The 22,300-nt window shown below is 42.3% G+C and overlaps 1 protein-coding gene across 4 annotated transcripts in view; it reads left to right on the top strand.

Moving 5' to 3' along the window:
• Window positions 1-22,300, top strand: part of LOC308099830 (SH3 and PX domain-containing protein 2A-like) — a 58,982-nt gene that overhangs the window by 33,384 nt on the left and 3,298 nt on the right. For 2 of the 4 annotated variants that reach the window (XM_080448641.1, XM_080448639.1), the window contains 7 exons: window positions 2,709-2,837; window positions 15,304-15,426; window positions 18,398-18,481; window positions 21,375-21,492; window positions 21,606-21,937; window positions 22,038-22,087; window positions 22,169-22,288. In XM_080448641.1, coding sequence (XP_080304767.1) covers window positions 2,709-2,837; window positions 15,304-15,426; window positions 18,398-18,481; window positions 21,375-21,492; window positions 21,606-21,937; window positions 22,038-22,087; window positions 22,169-22,288 — 956 coding nt within the window. The remainder of the gene's footprint in view (window positions 1-2,708; window positions 2,838-15,303; window positions 15,427-18,397; window positions 18,482-21,374; window positions 21,493-21,605; window positions 21,938-22,037; window positions 22,088-22,168; window positions 22,289-22,300) is intronic. The other 2 variants (XM_080448640.1, XM_080448642.1) reach the window with 2 other exon arrangements.

Below are 22,300 nucleotides of genomic sequence, written 5' to 3'. Positions count from 1 at the left end.
TCTGAGAATGCACTTAAATGCTACTGCGCGTGCGTCTCCCGTTTTGTGCGCATGCTCACGACGCGTCACGACGCATGGAGCGATTCCATTGGTTCATATTGGTTCCATATTGGTTCCTATTCTTACTTCCGGGTGCTTCAAAACGCCACTGAGCACATTCATTGAAATGATAGCTGGGGGCGGGGCAATCCACCCTCTAGTTATGGGTGCGTTCGGAAATTACGCACCGGAGCACACTCGCCTATTAGTTTGTATTGGCCAGTGCGCTCAGTGCTGTATTTTCGAACGCGCCCTTAATTATACCTCTATGCCCGAACCAGACGGCCATTGCTGCGTGTCACTGCCCATCTCTCTCTACCCATTGTTCCTGTCAGCCAACTGTCCTGTCAATAAAGGCATAAAAGCCACAAAAAAATTTATATATATATATATATAAAATAAAAAACAATAAAAATAAAAAGTTAAAAAATAGCGGATGTACAAGCTCGCAGCACGTCACTTCGTGCTGCACTGCGAGCTTGTACATCTGCTATTTTTTAATAGCCAGCGCTAAAATCTAAAATGACAGATGCTTTCCCGGTCTTAAGGGGTTAATGACACAATCTTGCACAAACAAAATGTGAATAAGCTTCAAAAACCACAGACCCACCGCACTAATCCAGTGTCAGAATCGTTGGCAGGATGAGTGTTCTCGCTAACGCTAATGTTGTCAGTTCACCCTCGTACATTATTAGCTCCCTGACATTTCGTATATTTAGTTCCAGAACGGGAATGCTGAATGGGAATATAATCCTAATTTGCAGAAATGTTAATCTCTTGTCTGGCAGTGCGTTGTCTGGATGACTCTTCTTTTTTGGGGCTGGCAGCTTAATCCCAGCTGTCTGAAACGCTCCTTATCTAAGCCTCAGACCTTCTGTCTATTGGATGGGATTTTAGTTATTTTCCATCTTCTGAATTAAATGGGAGCTGCTTGTTCCAGAAACTCAGTTTACAACCCCGTGAAAAATTGTTTTATTTGGGCTTGTTTGGCTTTTCGGATCTCCTTGAGGCTGATTTTTCCAAGACATTTCTCAAGATTAAGACCTCACATTATCTAATATTTCTTGTGAGCAATTGATCTCGATTAGGAGAGATGCAGAGCACAGCAAGCTCACTGACAGTTAGGTGAATGATATTTTCCTAATGGTTTCTGTCTTTCTGTGTTTGTAAATCGTATGCAGTTATTCAGACTGATCTCATTGATCAGTTTGAGATGCACATTAAAAAGTGGATTTGATGTGACCCTTGTTCTATCATTAGGTCTGAGCTCTGTGGCTATCAGTAGCTTACAATGTGTGAACTGAATCTCAGCTGTGTGGCTGATTCTCCACTCCAGCTGATGCTTGTTAGTTCTGCTCCTAAAAAGGGGTTGTCTCAGTTCATTCAGAGTTTAGTAGAGCCCGACCGATTTATCGGCTTTGGCCAATGTATCGAATCGGCCATTATTTAACTTTTTTGACGACATCGGTATCCGCAATTGTGCAGCTTATATGTCCTGTTTTTTTCCCCAAAGATAGCAGATCTTTACTCAATCTTTATTTCAGACCCAGTGAGATCCATATTACAATTATACAACAGTGTGTGTGTATGTATATATATTTATATATTCATGTATTTGTTTGTGATCGGCATCTGACCCAAAAAGCTTGCATCGGTCGTACTTTAGGTGGTTGGGTATGTATGGGAGATCTCTCATAGTTATAGGCTCCAGCAGGGCATATAGGTGACGTCAATGGATGTTGCTCAATCCAATAGGTGCATGATTTGACCATAGCTTTCATTTATGCATGTTTTGTGGGCACCATATTTCATCCATACACCACATGACAAATGAAATGCATAGTTTAGACTACAAGATTCACCTGCTCTGTCACCCTTGAGTAATGCCTCAATGTCTTCCCAAGATTTAAGTCACTGCCCGAGCTCACATGGTTAACCTAGAGGAGTAGAGAAATGCAGGAGGTTTCCATTGGCTTGTCTGCATGCCGTAGTCAGAGCTCTAGTGTTTCATGGAGGCAGAGGGCCGCCCTCAAAGCCCAGCTCCAGCCCCTTCATATGGTTCTATTTAAGGCCTCTAGTGTCGACTCATATGATTGGCGTACACAACCCCCTACCCTTCTTCCTGCTCCAGCCCCAACTGAGAAGAAGGAGGCTTTTTAGCAGACTGTTTATTTTCCAGGGGAAACCGACTCTCTCTCCCACTCCACTGTCCTGTCCACAACTGGCAATAGCTCCTTGCTCCACATTTCATCCTATATACCTTTCTCTCTATTCCTCTCTATTTTCTTCCTCTTCTCTTCTGCCTTTCTCCGTTTCCCCCTGAATACATTAACCTCTATCTACCTACTTTGTTGGACCAGATGGATAAGCACCCCCACTCAAGGGCGTAGAATGGACTCTTTTCAATTGCCTGCTTGATGCTTTACCTGCTGGAGAGAGACCTTTCCCCCCCTATGCTTTCAAGCTCTCCGTTGCCCTCGTTGTTGGGCTGGAGAGGGATGCACCTCTATGGCCAGACTCTTAGGAAGATGTACTGAGCCCTGTGTGTATTCTCATTGGCTGAGCTCTGCTGACAAATTGGCCTATGGCACAACGGGTGCCCGGCGGCCGATCTCGCGGGCCCATGGCTGGCAGCTGGCTGACAGCGTGTTTCTTCCCCTCCACCCCAGGTCTGGACGCCTCGGACCCAATGCTACTGGAGCAGTATGTGGTGGTGGCCAATTATGAGAAACAAGAACCGGCCGAGATCAGCCTTCAAGCAGGCGAGATGGTGGACGTCATCGATAAGAGCGAGACCGGTGAGTGTTCAAAACAAACACGCAAGCACCGAAACAAGTGATGCGCGAATACACAGCTCACACAAACATAATCTACGCAGTACACACACAAAAAACACACACACACACACACACACACATACATGCACGGACACACACGCGCGCTGTCACCTAAACACTTCCAACATAAACAAACAGACATTTCCATGAAAACAGTCAAGGGTTCCTTTCGTTCTTGCATCCCAAAAGTCCTCCCTCACTCCTCCTCCTCCTCCTCCTCCTCCAAAACACCCCCATCTCGCTCTCTCTGTCCTATCTAGACTCTCCCTCTATCTCTCTCTCCTCTCTATCTCTCTCTCTTTTCCTTCCCTCTTTGTCCTCAGCCTGCTAGCTGTGCCTTAGCCCCATCTGGAGGCTCACTTTGGCTTGCAGTCAGGCCTGTTTTTTCCCCCCTATTGTTGGTTTAGGCTGTGGGCCAGAATGTTGCCTTTAGCAGGAGGAATGTCTTCCAGGCTCATATATTAATTATTCTGCCTTACTCTAATGGAAAGAAAGCAAGGCATGCTGGATTTACAAATGCCATCTGTGGAGAGTCCTTAGTCAGCTGTTTAACCACTGGAGAAGCCTAGGAAACAGGGCTGCCTTTTAGGATATGTCATTAAACTTTGCCACTGATAGAATATACATATTATACAATTGAACACTTTGCAGGAATATCTACAGTATGATCCTGTGGCATGATACTTCTGCATATTGTGTGTGTGTGTGTGTGTGTGTGTGTGTGTGTGTGTGTGTGTGTGTGTGTGTGTGTGTGTGTGTGTGTGTGTGTGTGTGTGTGTGTGTGTGTAAACACACACAAAGAACATCATCAAAGAACATCCGTCAGCTTATTGAGCAATCAGTGTTGTCAACTGTGTCAAACTATGTAAACAACCTACTAGTTGTACAATTAATTATCAGAGTTATTGAGATCATAATGATACTACTTCATGTGCCAATTCTTAAAAATAGCCATAATATAACAAATTACCTTTTGTTCAAATCATGAATCAAGCATATTGTTTACATTTGGACATTTCTGCCCTATAAACATTTCAAATTAAAATGGGGGAAAAAGAAAGACATTTTGTAATGTAATTGTAATGAATCCACCTTTGATTATTTTGAAGAATGCAAATACACCATACATTAAATCACCATAAAATTCAGCTTGAGGACACCTATTCATATCTTTCTACTTTTTTTTTGTTGTCTTTTTCATCAGTGGGGTGAGGGGAGAGGGATGGGTCCAGTAACACGGTTTGACGTATGGCTTTAATGGTGTGCTGAGACAGTAAAACAGTAATGGGCCTCATGTGTTCTTCAGAGGGTAGAAGGAGAGGGAGAGGGAGGAGAAATGGTGACCATGGAAGCAACTGGACTTGGGTTTCACTTTGGGCATGAGTGAAAGCCCATGGCACAGTGGCCTTAAGGAAGAGAGTCAATAGAGTGGGACTGCTTTGAAGTGTCACGTGTGTCCGTTTTTGACTGGGTCTATTTGTTTTCTCTCCGCGGTCTAGAAGGACTTGAACCCACTAGGGAGCCTCCGTGAGGCGGATATTCCAACACCTTGAAGTCCTTTTACCAGGGGCCTTATATGAGGCCCTTCCTCCAGGATCTGCTTGAACTTGGTGTGCATGGTTTTTAGCAGAATGCTATGCCTCTTCAGCTCAACAGTTGTGCCATGTTATGTTTTGTGTGGTGATACTGCACTACTGAACCATGTCACTTAGACCCTTAAGATCCTTTCTCTTTCTCAATTCAACTGATATATTATGACATCATTGTCAGTTCTGATACAGTAACTCGCCTATCTTGTGTGCTATTCCAAATCTGTCACCAGTTAACACAGAGCAAAACAGTAGTCCACACGGGTCTCTGCTACTTAAAACAGAGCCCAAGGCAATTGGACATATATATTAGGCTCTGATTGACAGTTCCACAGTGTTTTGAAGTAAATACAAGGTGCTGCAGGGCTATTTCCAAGAGCACAGCTAGGAGTTTAACTCAAACCTTGATGCCTCCTGCATTGGACGCAGGCAAAAGCTCCTCTGTTATGCTAAGTGACATCATTCTCTATCCTTCGGCCAATGCTAACGAATCCAGGTCTCGTTTGGTTTAGCATCCAATGCCTTGCAGGATAAGTGTGCACCATTTATAGGTTCTGACATACTGATCTGTGAATTACAGAGCTAAGTGGTGAACAAGGTGAATATATGCTCTTCATGAACTTGAGGCACTAAAATGTCAGATATCATGACAAAAAGTTGGTATTGGATTTTATGGATGTCTGAGCTGGAGCCTACAACATGGACTTTTTCCTGTAAAGCAACACCGCACATTTAAGCCAGCATGGTTCCCCTGCAGAGATTTTGGGATGGCCCGTACGGAAAATCTCCTCACATGCACATATTCTCATCTAATTTAATCTCAATGGTCCCAATTTGTTTTATATGAGCTGTGTAACCAGAGTTGTGAGCGCACGAGAGCGTGATTGCCATTATGCCATAGATCTAGTATTGAAAAATCACAGCACCTGAGCTTTTTATTTAGTTAAACCAACAGGAGGTGTCCAACTGTTGTCACTCTCGAATAAAGCCATTGCTCTGTATACTGTGGCTGCGCCGGCTGTGGTTTTCCTTACCTTGGATTAGATAATATATGCCTTTGACAGGGCACTGAATCTAGGTCAGACCTATAAGCAAGCTCAGCTTTCTCTTCTTTTCCAGCCTGCTGTCCCAAGCCAAGGCTGTATTTTCCGTTGCGCTGCTTGATGCTGCTGCCTGTGTGCCAAGCCTACTGGCCTATTTTACATACAGTACACTACAGTACAGTAAAGTGTCATAGTTTTTAATAACTATAGTTGACCATGTCTGTCTTTGTTGTTACTTGAACAAGGTGCAACAGTATGGTGCTAAATCAGTAAAGGGACGGAAGGGCAAGGGCTGATGAGTGATGTTGATGTTCTAAGTGGTGATTCAATCCTTTTAATTTGATTTAATATACACTATATTTGAAAAATAAATTCACCCGAGAAAGCTGAAAGACTAGTTTTCTTCGGCAGGCCCTGATGCTGTTAGGCACCCTAGCAGCTTGGTAAAGTACTCAACAAATTTGCCAACCTCCAATTGAAAACTTACATGAAAATAATCCATGACTGTCATTTTAAAACGTTACTGTACTGTAAGTACTAAGTCAAAGTATGTTTGACAGTCATATTAGCTTTGTCCTTGCACTATCAGTGCGATTGTGGTCATTTTATTTGTCTATTTTTATGAGAGTTTGCCAGGGAGAGGCGCTGGCCCAGGAGTAGAGAGGAGTGCGGGGAAAGACTCAGAAGGAATATGGAAAAAGCCATTTCCTGCCAAAGTTAGCGGTTCAGAGAGGTTGGTTCATTATAATGGCTTAATGGATCCTCCAGGATGCCTCCTCAGCTTACAGTATGTTGGAGAGATGCTAACCAGAGCTAAGCTAGCACCACAGCCCCCGCTGCATTGCAGATCAGTTTAAATGCACTGTGGTCAACGGTTTAAACCTCGGCCACTAATGGGAGTCGTGCATGGGAGAGATATAGGAATTTGCCGTTTTTTTTTCACTGTGGAAGTGCAGTTCTATATAGATGCCCCTTGTCTGCTTACACATCAAGGGCACTGTTAGGCTGGCGTTGCCCAGTCTGACCCAGAAAATATCCCTCTATACCGGCTTGTCTGGGTTTACCTTGGCCACACTCCAAGTCTCGATCACCCTCTCTGAATTGTAATTTGCCAAATGAACTCCAGGAATGTCTGTCTGTGTTGGAGGGGGCAGCGCAGATCTCTCAACCTCTGTCCCCCAACCCCACACCCCCAATGTGTGTACATGGTTTCGTCGGCAGAGGACTTCAGGAAGAGCCTTGTTTAAGGATGTAAATTAAGATAGTGATCTTGTCTTCAAACTTAAAGAGCAAGGACAACTGGTACTTTCTAGAATGTATTACGTTATGTCGACACAGTTGCTGGTGTGGGAGACAACATACAAATACAATTTAGGCATTTAGCAGGCGCTCTTATCCAGAGTGACTTACAAAGGTTGGATTAAGTGCCATGAACATTTTGTCAACAACAACACGTGGTTGAGAACGAGGTGGAGACAGAGGGAAGTGAGTGAGAACCAAATTAAGGAAAAATACCTGAATTTACCAATTAGGCCTAATTTTGGTGCATACACCGTAGCATCAACTTCATAAAGTGGACATCTATCTCTCTCGCTCTCTTTCTCTGATGTAAGGATAGATAATGTAGACCAGTGGTTCCCAAACCTTTTCATGTCAAGGACCCCTAAATTGACACTTATTAGCCCGCGGACCCCCACTTGAAAAGATATGCCAGGGACCCCCATAAGAGAATATTTGTACGGCTCTAGCAGTGATTCTCAACCATTTTAGTTTCAAGGTGTGTGTGTGTGTGTGTGTGTGTGTACCCTCATTTAATGGCATTTATATCTCTGGGACCCCAATTTATATTGTAAAATTAATGTTAATTTAACTCTGAGAGTGTACAAATGGAACCAAATGGACCTGTTAGGGTCCATTTGGTTCCATTTGTACACTACACCCTCAGAGTTACAGACCCATAAGGGTCCATTTGGTTCCTAACTATCCATCATTTAGCTGGGGTCTCATGGAACTCCCTCAAGGACCCCTGGGGGTCCCCGGACCCCACTTTAAGAACCAATGCTGTGTAGACCATTAGAGGTAAACAGCATTTTAAGGAGAATTAAGTGCTGTCAGGGACCAACGTATTTATGGGTTTCTAACGCTGTTCTAGTGCAGAGACTGCATGACCTGGCTTGGTGTAGTCCATGTCCATGAGGGGATCCTTTCAGAGGCAGGGAGGGAGAGAGAAGGTTGTTCCTTAGGTCAACATTAGCTCTTGAAAGTCGTTTTGTGCCGTTTTCACCTCCCTCTCGTAGCAGACCCATACAAGTAATTGAAACCCAGTGTTTTATGAAAACTGGAACTTAAGTCTGTCTGTGCATTGAGCTGGATATGTATTCCCCTGAGCTTTGATAGTGGATATACTGTTAATAAATACAGAAGCTGGAAATGAATGTGTGTGTGTGTGTGTGTGTGTGTGTGTGTGTGTGTGTGTGTGTGTGTGTGTGTGTGTGTGTGTGTGTGTGTGTGTGTGTGTGTGTGTGTGTTTTTACCCTCCCTCCCTCCCGTTCTGCACAACAGTGGTGTCAGATATCTACAGGATTGCTGAGCCACTGCATTCCTCATTATTTCAGACCCTGCATAAAAAAAACATATTTTGGATTGAAATAGTGCAAACGATTCTAGGTCAAATGCACGCCGTACTGTGGATGGATACACTTTAGGATCACATCCTGTTGATGTTTTATTGTGATCTATTATGCATGCTATTGTTTAACTACCTGGCATGGTACAGTATATAGGCTATGTATATTGATCTTTGGTTAATCCATTCACGGCAGAAAAAATACAATCCAACGTGGCAGGCCTCCAATTTTTTGCCTCAGCAGAGAATCTGTTGTTGATTACAGTAAAAAAGGAGGCATGGCTCTTTAACCTGATAGATATGCCAGATGGCAGGTACAGTATGGGAGACAAATAGAGCTCAGAAATGAGCTCACCTTTCTTTTGTCTGTGGGTCTTTTTTGCTCACAGAGATAGAATCAGTGGTGTAAGTAACTAAGTACATTTACTCAAGTACTGTACTTCAGTACATTTTTGGGGTATTTTTTACTTTACTGGAGCATTTCCAATTTTCAGTACTTTTACTTCTACTCCACTACATCTCAGAGGCAAATATTGTACTTGTACTACACTACAATGATTTGAAAACTTTAGTTACTAGTTACTTTGTAGATTTTGATTATTATTACAAAACATACAGTAACCACTTCAGCCCTACATTTTGGCCGTTTTAAAATAGCCGATCTACAAGCTCACAGCTTGTAGATCTGCTAGTTTCAAAAGATTTGTATACATTTGAAAACTTGTGAAATGGGACACTCTGCACATTGAGTACTTTCTACTTTTGGTACTTTAAGTACATTTTGATGCCAATACTTTTGTACTTTTACTCAAGTAAATTTTGAATTCCGGACTTTTACTTGGAACAGAGTATTTCTGCATCGCAGTATTGATACTTTTACAAATGTGAGTACTTTTTCCACCACTGGATAGAATGTAGGACGAATGGGGGTACAGCGAAAGCTTTTATCACTTTGATGTCTGGGCCAGGCATCTGTTCTCGTGCTGTTTTCTCCGCTCAGGAATATACATTTCAAATGGTTAAGTTTTCCACCCCCTGCTGCCACATTACAACAATGCAGGCAGCTTAAGTTTTTCATTGTCCAGCTTTGCTTTCTCTTTCTTTCTCTCTCTCTTTTTTTTAGCCGTTTGTTATTGGTCTCTGAAATACAGATTTCAAGCTTTGTCAATTAGGCTGACATGGCCTTTTTTTGTTAACGTTGGTTTGGAATAATTGGCAAGCATCTAGTGTGTGTTTGTACCGCAGAGCAGGCCTCAACAAGTCATCAACTTAGTTACAAACATATTGTTGCTGTCAGGCAGAAACCTTGTTTATCCCCCCCCATAAAATAATGCCCTATTTTAGACTTTTATATATTAGATTGAAGCTTTTAGAAAGATTTTAGAAAGTTCTTACCTACAATATAATATGTATATTAAAATGACGTGCCCAAAATAGGGTTAAAACGCCAGGTTAAACTGTGGTTTAAGTGTGAAGTGGTTAAGTCTGTCTGTGGGTTTTATATTTAAGCAATGAAAAGTATAAACAAGCGCATGCGACCAAATAATAACTATATTGGATCCATCGGAACACAGGTGCTGTGTTCCATTTCCTGAAAAGTCACGGTTTTGGAAATACAAGTATTTCGCCCGACAGCGACAATATCTGCCATTTCGTTTGTGTCATACAGGTCAAACAATCTCCTCATAGCCCAGAGCAGCACTGTTGTCAAGACCATTGGTTCCCAAAGTGGGGTCCGGGGACCACCAGGGGTCCTTGAGGGAGTTCCAGGGGGTCCTCAGCAAAATGATGGATAGTTAGGAACCAAATGGACCCTTATGGGTCTGTAACTCTGAGAGTGTACAAATGGAACCCAATGGTCCATTTGGTTCCATGTGTACACTCTCAGAGTTAAATTAACATTGATTTTACTAAATAAATTGGGGTCCCAGAGAAAGAAATGCCATTAAATGGGGATCCGTAGCCTAATGCATGTCAAACTGGGGGTCCTTGAAATTAAAATGGTTGAGAATCACTGCTAGAGCCGTAAAAAATATTTTCTTATCGGGGTCCCTGGCATATCTTTTCAAATGGGCTATACAAGTGTCAATTTGGGGGTCCTTGACATGAAAAAGTTTGAGAACCACTAGTCAAGACAAACCATTTGGATTTTCCCAGTTTGAGACTGTGACATCTGAGGTTGATGTTTGTGGTCGTGATCGTATGGTGTAGCGGTGGTATACATGAGATCCGTGCCAGGGGTTTGCGGTTCTAACTATTGTCTCGTTCAACCACTGACCAAAACGGGAGGATTGAAATATAAACACTGTTTAAATGTTATACAATACCGAAGCCCTATATAATCGTGAGGCTGATTGTGTTTAGCAGAGTGCATTGCTACTTGGCATACTTGTTTTCTTAGTGGTCTAATTACTCGACCACTTATAGTTGTTGGTTCTTGGTGCCAACTCTGACCTTGCACTTGTAAGTCGCTCTGGATGATAAGAGCGTGTTAAATGACTGCATTATAAATCAGTGTTTCTTCGTGGTGAACACCTCTGAACTAATGTTCAGCAGCGCTCTGTGATCCATCTTTCCCTGACACAGATGACAGGGCAGAAGTGATAGAGAAGTGGAGAGTTACTTTATGCTAAAAGACTCTGCATGAGACCCCGGGAGGCCACAGATAAGAGATAATAGTCCACAAGAATTCAGCAAGTACACAAACAGATCTCCCTGCTTCGGGAGTCAAGATGGTCAATGCATCAACTACATACCAACATGTGCATGTACGCGCGCGCGCACACACACACACACACACACACACACACACACACACACACACACACACACACACACACACACACACACACACACACACACACACACACACACACACACACACACACACACACACACACACACACACACACACACACACACACACACACACACACACACACACAAGGGCATTAACGAATAGTGATTAATGGTATTCGAATTATTCGACCCAAAATTATTCGAATAGTCGATTATTCGGTTTGATTATAAAAAATAAAATAATATATATATATTCTTTTTCAATGGCATTGATGACTTGACTCAAGGAATGCGAGTTGACGTCACACCAGAGCTCACAGCTGCGTGTCTGCTCTAGAAAAGACACTAAAAAAAAAATTATCTAAAAAAAAAATTTGATATTCGAATATTCGGCTATTCGTTGAATGCCCTAACACACACACACACACACACACACACTGTAAGGTATGGCTTAGTCACATTTATTCCTCCCACATCTGCAGTCTGCACAGGCAATCCCTGCGACTCAGAAAAGAGGAAAACATATAAGTTACCTCTCCTAATCTCCTTCCCACTGTCTCCCATTTCAACTTCCCACAGTTGGATCTGTGCTCACTCCATTCACTCACCTGTCATAACAGCTTTACCTATACTACGCTGCTGATGGGATTCACTGTTGTCTATGTCTATGCTCTGAAGCCCAAATAATGGAGTAACTGCTAGGCCAAGTTTTTCTTTTCTGTGGGAGCTTGGGTTTCAGTTGGTCTTTGAATGGATGCATGTAATGAAAGACACGAAGCAGACTTCTCACTGAAGTGTGTTGCTTATAATTCCCACCTGTTTGATATAAACCTGCGGAAATCAGCAATTGTGTAGTGGATGTGTGTTTAAAAGTGCTTTTATTGCCTCTTTTGAGAACTCAGCCTAAGCACCTGCTATATGGGATCAGGGTTGAAAAATGCAGGCACGTCAGGCCTAGCCATCAATAACAGCATATTATTTACTCAGTCCTCTTAACGTGACAGTTTGTCATTGCTCAGAATATATACTCAGATGTTTGCTTAAGTGCTTTCAATTAAGGTGCATTCCTACACACCTCATTGCCACGCTTACTTTTCATTTCTATACACTCACGGGTTTGCAGAAGTGAAAATGACATTTCCCCCAGTTTGTAATGCCAACGTGAGAATGGCAATTTGTCAACTTGAGCAGTTTTTTCCTTTATTGACTTTAGCTTTTTACCAAGCTCTATAATGGTCAATTTTACTTTATTTACCACTGTTGCAGTCAGGTCAATATCAGCATATGTAAATCTCCTGTCAGTTTGTATAATTTGCAATGACAGATGGAAGTAAACAATGACACATCTTGAAAATAAAAATAAATCCGGCTTTGCTGCTGGGAACACATGAACATTACAATGTCACCTACTATTAATGTCAAAAAGAAGGGAAAATACTGGAATCTTCTGTATATTTCCAATAATCATTCATTACTCGACGGCCCATGAGCCTCCAATTCTGACGTGGAAAAGGAAAATGTCTTTGGTCCTAAATGCTGCGGACACCATTTTATTTCTTTTTTTACCTCACAGCTCTCTGTGTGATTTATTGGCAAAAGTCTTCTCTGAAGCCACAGCTTTGGTGTAAAGATTGAGCACATTACATGGCTTGTTAGGTCCTTGAGCATTGGCCAATGCTGGGCTGTGGGCCAGGACCCAACAAGCACAGGCATTATCATCTGTGTGTGTGGACCTACCCGAACTCCATATAAGCTAGTCACATCGTTCAACTGAGGGTGCGACTTGTGTGGCACAGCCAGTTCAAATGAAACCGGCAGTACACATTGTATATGTGTAGGTTTCAACAATGGAATGGAACAATGGAAGAATCTGGTATTCCTGCAACATTACTGAAAAATCCCTTATACTACTGATGCCAAAAAACTCTCACCTGTTACAGAATAACTGCTCGCCCCCCCCCCCCCCCCCCACCAGTGGTGTAAAGTAACTAAGTACATTTACTCAAGTACTGTACTTAAGTACAATTTTGAGGTATTTTTTTACTTTACTGGAGTATTTCCAATACTTTTACTTCTACTCCACTACATCTCAGAGGCAAATATTGTACTTTTACTCCACTACAATTATTTGAAAACTTTAGTTACTAGTTACTTTGCAGATATAAATTATTATATTATTATATTATAAAACATACACTAACCACTTTAGCTCTATTTTATACATAGGCTATTTGAAAATAGCCGATCGACAAGCTCACAGTGAGTCGCATCGCGACGCGTTGTGAGCTTATAGATCTGTTATTTTCAAACATTTTACAAACTTTTACTTTTGGTACTTTAAGTATATTTTGATGCCAATACTTTTGTACTTTTATTCAAGCAACATTTTGAACACATGCCTTTTAGTTGTAACAGAGTATTTTTATATTGTGGTATTGCTACTTTTACTTAAGTAAAATATCTGAGTACTTCTTCCACCACTGCCCCCCCGCTGACAAAACGCATAATGGACATGATGCAGTGAGTCTTTGAAAATGATTAAAGGTGGAGCCTGCTCGGCTCTCACCCTGCACTCTGCTTGCTTGGGGGTTTATGGTGGAGAGTTCAAAGTGCTATCTTCCGCCAGTAATTGTCCCTGCACTTATCCCCTTAATCCCAATGGTTTACCAATAGACCTTTAATTGCTACCTGTCTGAAGGTGATGCGTTAAGGATCGCAAAGAGACAAGAGAGAGACATTTTTGGATGAGAACTGACTGCTGTAGAAGAGAGATTTGCTGTAAGTGCACCTTGCAGTTTTCACCAACACTATGCATTATGTTATTATTACCTATTAGTACTGTATTAGCTGGTGCAAGCGAACCATTCCAACATTTACCGTACGTTCCAGACATTTTGATTTATTGTAGGACAAACTACTACTATTCCTTTGTAGCTAAACAACACTCAAAACTCTTTTCTACCCTTTGAAAAGTGGACACTGGAGGCATGGGCCAGCTGTGCATACGTGGTGGAACACTCATAGCCTCTTTATGGGTTGTCAAGAGGGCTGTCAGCCATATTGTATTCCGTTACCACAACAAATAGTGTGTATGTGGCATTCCATGTCCAGGACTATTTAAGTGATGTCTTTGTCACTTCTGTCTCCTGCAGAGAACAGGCATGAAATCACAAGTGTGCGGTGGCTGTTTTAAATGAATGGCATGGCAGAGGTGGGGTTAGTATTTAAAGGGGAAATCCACCCATTTTCAATATTTAACTATGTCATTAATATAGCATAAAGGAGTTGTGTGGAAATAAGAAAAAAAAAAAAAAAAATGTAACATTGCAAAAAAAATTAACATTGCAAAAAAATTAACATTGCAAATTACACCATGATGAGTCATCACAGTGTAATTTGCAATGTTAATTTTTTTGCAATGTTAAATTTTTTTGCAATGTTAATTTTTTTTTAATTTTTTTCTTATTTCCACACAACTCCTTTATGCTATATTAATGACATAGTTAAATATTGAAAATGGGTGGATTTCCCCTTTAAGTTAAGTGTAAGTAATATTGAAAGCATTAGGGGACTTGTTTGTTGTTGCCGGCGATTTATCTTTTTTTCCTGTTTCAGATAAAATACAGACTCAAATACGCCCAGAGGCCTAATAAAAATGCACCTAATGTAACACAGTATCACTTTACTCCACCCACTCAGTTTGTTTCATTGTCATTTGTTTCAAAAACAATGCAGTGGGCTGTATGTCCACCAGCTCTTCAATCACAACATTTTGTCACGACGCAGCTGTCAAATCGATGCTGTCATACCCCAAGGAATCCAATCACATCAACTACAACAAGCCTTAATGGAGATCTTGGCCAGTTCATTCCTTTGAAAAGTATGATTGATGCCTCGTGAAAGAGAGGACCTCATCACCGGGTGAGATACAGCTAGTAGGCGGTCAGTCTGACTATCTTGGCCCCCCAAATTATAGAGTCCGCTGGGAACAGAATCAAGGTTACATGGTCTGCATGCTCATGTGCATTTCTATGTGATCCCAAAGATCTGTTTGTCTACAACACATGAAACTCCTTGCAATGGGGTAAAGGAGTATCATCAGTCAAATCATACATTCACTTGGAATCACATTGTAAGTTCATATATAGTCACAAAACATGTCAGGGTCAGTGTAATCACAGGTTTATGTATATGAATTCAGGACAACACATTATTTACCCCCTTTTCCCATGACTGTGCTGTACTTTGCCTTACATTTCCGATACCTTAGGCCTCCTTCCCTCCGGATGTACACCTGATGACCTTGTTCTACTTGACCCTGCTGACCTTATTTTGCTCTACCCCCCACAACCCCCCCCCCCCCCTTTCAGGCTGGTGGTTTGTCAGCACAGCAGAGGAGCAGGGCTGGGTTCCTGCCACCTATCTCAACTCCCATAGTGCGACACGAGATGATCTGGAGCTGGGTGCCTCCAAAGCAGAGGAAGGTAAGACACGTAAGCTCATTATTGTATAGAGACATGCATGTACATCTATCTACCAGGCAGCTCATTCACGCACGCACGCACGCACGCGAGCGCGCACACACACACACACACTCTACCCTCAATACTCAGTCCTCCCATGTCAGACAAAACGCATGCGAACCCACCCAAGAGCCAGCGCCGACCTACGTTGAAGGAGGTTGACGCCTGCGTCGGCGTGAACAACTCTCTCTGTCCCGCTGCCATCATAAGCATCCCAGAAACAGAGTACAGATTGAGCCTTGAGTAAATACAGAGCAGCAGAGCCAGGAGAGACTAAGCCACAGCCGTGTACTGAGTGATGTGCTGTACAGTGGAGCACTGTACAGTAGAGAGAGAGACGCAGTCTAACACTAAAAACGATGTGACCTCCACAGAGTTACTGAGTAAACTCAGGAAAGCGCAGGGGTGTTTCCACCAGTGTTCAGTTCAGGCACAAAGTGTGAGGACATTTGCATGAGTCACCATAGTGTTACCTTAATGTTATACTGCAAACTGCAGCAAGCTGTGATGGATTATGCTAGTTCATACGACTGCTCATCAAAGTGGACTGTCTTGTAAGTTACAGTATAGATGTAAGTCGATGCATGATAAATGCTCTGTTATGTTACTGAGCTTCGTCCAGCAGCCAGTGAAGGATCCAAAAACCCTGACGGGGAACACACCTAATACTTGCAGGACTCAATTTGCCAGATGACCACGCTGACAGGAGAAGCTGGCAAAGATAGACTGCAGTTGTGCAATCATCTTGATTTCCCCTCACAATTGGTCCCGTTATCAAGCCAGCTTCTGAGCCAATCCAATCCTTGTCGCATTCTTCAAATGCTTTCATTGTAACCTCAGACAAAATGTCATTGCAATGCAGGGCTGGGTAACATTGATGTTACCCAATATTGATGTTTTTCCTTTATTGCAATCGTATAATGATATCTTTAAAATGTTGTGAATCGAGATACAATTTGAACACTACAAACCAATTGCAAAGTCATATTTATTTAGGTTAATACGTAAGAATGCCAGCTGAATACCAAGCAGTAAAATGTGATTAAAAATCAACTAGATAATATGTTATTTAAACAGATATCCTGATATTTATCTATATTTCTCTTCTGGTTATATACTTTTTTTCCCATATCACCCTGCCCTAGCACAATTGAACTCCAACCTCTGAAGAATAGACCTACAGTATAGGAATCAAATGCGGATTTGATGATTAGCTGTGGTAAACAAAAGAAAAAGGGTGGAAAAGACTGTAGTAGAGTAACTGAGTGCTGCTTTCACATTCAAATTCAGAAAACATTATTATCTTATCATTTAAAACTATATTTGTGTGAAAGAACCAAAAAAAATCTGAGGCACGGAAATCATTAAGTTGTATCTTACACTTCCAAACAAACATTCAGATTTTCCAGCACTCTAGCCAAGACATATTTTGTGTACGATTTGTGTATTCCCTAACAATGGGACCCCGGATCCCTTCGGTATTGTATATCTTCTGACTTAAGGAGGGAGGGAATGAGAATGCATTTGGCTAAATAGCTCTACAGTTTCACAATGTGCTGACTAGCCCTTTCCCTCCCAAGTGGGACGTATAGAATACGTCTTTATCCCCCTGTACATTCCAAGATTGATGCATACCACAGAAATATGACCACACGCACGCACGCACACACACACGCACGCACGCACACACACACACACGCACGCACACACACACACGCACGCACGCACACAACTCTTATGCAGATAGCAGCCTGCCAGAGTGCTTTGGGGGGGACCACGTGTCTGTGTAATTAGTGTTTATGTGTCTAGTCAGCCCTGGGACTTGCCCACAACCCATAAAGTACCATCTTTCTGTCAATCCCATGGACTACAGCAGCCTCTGCCACCTCTCTGTCACCGAAATGGGGACGTATTTCTGGAAAACTGGATCTGGAGCTCATGATAAAGTCTTTCGCGAGCCAATATATGGACACTTTGAAAGCTCGAGACAGTTTTGAGTTGTGACTCCCCCCTCTTCTTATTAAAAGAAGTGTTATGATGATGACAGTGCGTGTATATCTTCCTCCTCCCAGTGGTCATATTTCACACGTAAATAAATGTAGTCCATTAAATTAATTGGTTTTGCCTTATCAATGGGTTAGTGATGCACAGGTTCTTTTAATACCACCCTACCCATTGTCAGTGGTGGACAGTAACAAAGAATTTATTTTCAGTATCTGTACATTACTTGAGTATTTGTATTTTTGACTCCACTACTTCTGGAAGTTCCAGGAAGGGAAAAAGTACATTAACAACTTAAGCCCCATTTCAAATATAGTGAAAATATCAGATCTACAAGACTCACAAGCTTGTAGATCTGCTATTTTCATTACTAGACCGCAGCAAAATGGCTGCCGTGTGAATATGGTCAATGGCATTTAGTGATAAAAGTGTTTTCTTAAATTAGATCATTTATGTGCACCCTGCAATTTCAAATGTTGGCACATGACAAAAGGTCTTCCTGTTGGTGCTAATCATTCTCATCTGTGTTTTACGTAAGAAAAGGCAAGGGCGAATTATAGACCTGTTGTGGCACAACAACTCCAACCAGTGGAATTCTCAGCCTCTTTATTAATTTGATGGCATTCCTGGAACAGCAATGTGTGTCCCAGATGCTCAACCAGGGCAGAATGGGAAAACCATGCTGCTAATTACAAGCCCCAGAGATGATGGCTCGGTTTTAACACTTCCTCTTTAACATTCACTCAACCATCCACCCGTCCGTCCCATTGTGGTCCTGTTCCTCCATGTCTTCCATCCATGTAACTAATAATGGCGACCCTGTCAACAGTCATGACGTTGTTTGTGCTTGCTTTTTATGTTTCCCCATGTTTGTTTGTGTGTTTGTTTATTTGTGTGTGTGTGTGTGTGTGTGTGTCTGGTCGGCACGTGTGTCCATCAGTCACTAAGCGCCGTAAGGCCCATCTGAAGAGACTGGACCGCAGATGGACGCTAGGTGGCGTCATCAGCAGGCAACAGAGCCGTGGTGAGATGCTGCCACACCTCCTGACCCCCCCCCCCCCCTGACCCCCCCCCCCGCCTCTCCCACATGCCCTCCCTACCATCCATTGTCATCATCGCTCTGTCACTGGTCAACCCAGGAGTTTTATCTCTGCCGTCCTATAATGCATTCTTTCAGGATTCAATTTGGAAAAAACAGAGGGGGCGACATTTTCTTAACTACTTAAGCCCTACTGTATGTATAGTATACGTCATCATACAATGAATGGCAAAAATAGCCAACGTGTGTGAGCTTGTAGATCGGCTAATTTCTGCAAATATAATTGGTGTGGAGGGGAAAGGGAGGGAACCAAGTATAAATATATATGGATTAATTCGTTAGCATACTGTAAATCCCAAACTTCATGATCTTATCAATGCAAGGAATGGTTTGAGTGGCTGCATGTGTTGGCTGACACCTGTCAATCAATGCCAGTTCATCTTTAGATGAAGCAAGAAAGTTTATTGTAAAATCTACCCAGCTGAGAATAACACCTTCCTTTTTTGTTTTTAAGTTACAGTGACAGAAATCACACACCCTTTACTGGGATATATGAACCAAATATGTTCAATAGGTTAGCCACTATGTCTACATGCACAGTACATGCAATGTACTGTACATGACTTAATACACCTACACTATGGCATTAAGATTAAGATGATGTTGTAATTGCATTCTTGGGTTTTTAAAATGCCGTTGGGTGTGTATGACCTACAGAATTTCCAATATTCTAAAGGAAAAAACTCAAGTTGCCAGGTCTGCAAATGTCAGTGCATGTTCAGTCTTGCATTCATTGCTGTCAAGGTCATGATCATGAACCAGAAACCCACACAAGTAACCACTAACCGACGCAAACATGTAAGCAAAGGTGGAATCAGCAACTTTATATAGTAATAAAGAAAAGTGAGCCGGCATTATACCACAAAATTGCTCCATGTAAGTGGTTTATTATCATCAGCAGCATGTGCCAAAACCATCTTTTCTGAATTACAGAAAATTTTCCCCCCCCTTCCTTCTCACTCGTGTAAAAGACCTCGATATGCCATGTTATAGCTTGCAACTTTGAGTTTTTATGAGCAAATGAAAAATGTATATGTATGTAGTTTTCACAGTGAGGTGGAACCGCAACACGTTAATCTGCTGTGGTGTTGATAGCAATCAAGATTATAATAAAGACTATAAAGACTAAAGAGAGAATGTGCTTGCTAGGGGTGTGCCGATATATCGTCCCGCGATATATCGCGATACGTTTTCGTGACGATATGTATCGTTTTGAAAAAAAAAAACGTTTCGATTTTTTTTCCTCCCCCATATTTTTTTTTTTTCATAATAAAAAAGTGCGTATCGTATCGTATCGAAATCGTATCGAAGTTGTGAGCCAAATATCGTATCGTAGCGTTTGGTGAAATTAGTGTATCGGCACACCCCTAGTGCTTACCTTTACCAAAATACCAAGGGGTATTTTGACAGGATACAGTATGTAGTTGGTTTACTAACAGAAGAGCGAGGATAGGCCATTTGAGTTCAGCCTAAGGTCTGTGCTTGGCAACGGTTTCCACACAAGTGAACGCATGCTCTCTCTGGAGTGCAGAGGTTTTTCCACCCTAGGAACGAAATCCTGCTTAAAAAGAAAAAAAGAAATTGCGCTGAGTCCACAAAAATAGTTTATAAGAGTAATGCAGGCGATGCATGCTGCGGTTAACATAATATCTGATTCAGACTTTCCCCCCGCTGTTGATCATCACTAAAGGTTGAGGGGAGACACATGAACAGGGTTGCCCCGAGTGGGAAATGTTCTACTACCTCTGAAACAGGGAGAGCGGAAGACCCAGAATTCAGAGGAGAGCAGAGCAAAGCATGCAGGATGTGTCCTTTAACCTTCTATTTGCATATCTGTATATGGAGCTTTGTCTTTTAAAGCTGCAGTTCAGAACTTTAACCATTCTGTATGATCTAGGAGTCTAGACTCTAGTTAGTATGTTATTTGTTAATACAATATAACTAGCACATATGCAGTGGTTGGAGGTAGTCTCCCCACTCTTACATTGAGAAATGTATACCCTGGTGTTGGGTAGGACACCTACTGGTTAACAAATTGTACTGCCAGAAGCTCATAAGCACAAATATCTTCCCAGGCCAAGTGGGGACTGACTCTTGCCTGAGTGGTAGAAATTTAAATGTGGGAGACTAGGGTTTGAATCATAGGTAGGATATCAAACAAAAGCCATTCAACCCTTTCAGAACTTAGAAGCGCGGAGGAGGGAAGAAGGTTAAAAAATAAATTAAAACGATTTACAGTCCTCTATTCTGACAGGTTGGCTTACAGGCTGCCATCTCTTTCTCCTCTATTTTTAAATGATCTATTTTTCCTGTGCCGTTTTATGGCGAGGAGAGACCTCTGCTCTGTAATGGTATGAAAGACTGTCAGAGTTTGCCCCTTGGCCTCTTGGGAAGTCACAAATCAACATGGTGCCTCTGTTTGCTACTACCTGCAGAGTTAAGAGATGCTAGCTGTCCCAAAGCCAGAAGTCTGTTTTGTGTCACTTTATGTGTCAAACTACCATAGAGTTTCACTGTGAAGTTACCCTTGATCAAAGTAAATGCCAGTGACAACTGACTATTACATTATAAATAGCATACCATTGTGGCATGTATTCGATGAGAAAGACATATTGCCTGGGATTTTGATGATACCATTGCATAGTCATTATGTCACATGGATTTTTAGATATTTATCACTTCCTTTTCTTCTGTCAAGATAAAACCTTTTGATATTTTTTTTATCTACTTGAATAATATGCCATTACTCCAGACGTGTTATATCTTACGGAGTCTGACATGAGCCTTTCTCACAACCTTTCTCCTCTGACCTTGGCAGAAGAGAAGTATGTAACCGTGCAGCCCTACACCAGCCAGGGGAAGGATGAGATCGCCTTTGAGAAAGGAGTAATTGTGGAGGTGATTCAGAAGAACCTAGAAGGCTGGTGGTTCATCAGGTAACGGTCAGGTTACAGTTTCAGATAATGTGACGGGCAGACATGTTTGGCTCGCCTTCCTTTGCATCTTTCATATCGTGCATTTTCCTCCCTCTTTTGCCCCCCCCCCCCAGGTACCAAGATAAGGAGGGCTGGGCTCCAGCCTCCTATCTAAAGCAGGTGAAGGATGAGCTCTCCCCCCGCAAAAAGACAGTGACTGGTCCAGTGGAGATTATTGGCAACATCATGGAGATCAGCAACCTGCTCAACAAGAAAGCCCTGAGTGAGAAGGATGTGCAGACTGAAGGCCTCCCAGAGGAAAGCCCCCGTGTGCTTAGGAGGGAGATCAGCCTGCCGATCCCCTGCTCTGACACCAGCCCTGGCAACACCCCACAAGAAGCGAAGAGCAAAGCAGAGCCTGCTTCCCCAGCTGTAGCCCGTGTTGCTCCTCACAGAGTTGAGATTGGTGTGTTGCATTTGTGTGACTGTTTTCTCATACTTGGGAGTGTGGCATCTGCCCATAAAATAATAACAATGACATGCATCTCTGTCGTTTTTGGGAACAGGTTCACCGATTCTCAGGCAAAAACCACCCCCCCGAAGAGATGCAACCTTGGTAGGTTTTCTTCCCCCTTTCCACACATTTTCTTAGGTCCACAGCATAGCATAATAATTAACTGTGCCACTCTCATTTTAGGGATTTTCAATGCCTTCACCACCAGAGCCCCCTACTGTTGAAGCAGAGTATTACACTATTGCAGAATTTCAGTCGTGCATATCAGATGGGATCAGTTTTAATGGAGGACAGAAAGCTGAGGTAAGCTAAATC

Source organism: Gymnoscopelus braueri (genome assembly GCF_963280865.1).
Source record: "Gymnoscopelus braueri genome assembly, chromosome: 14".
NCBI lineage: Eukaryota > Metazoa > Chordata > Actinopteri > Myctophiformes > Myctophidae > Gymnoscopelus > Gymnoscopelus braueri.
The sequence above is the reverse complement of the archived record's forward strand: the minus strand, read 5'-3'. Positions and strand labels throughout refer to the sequence as shown.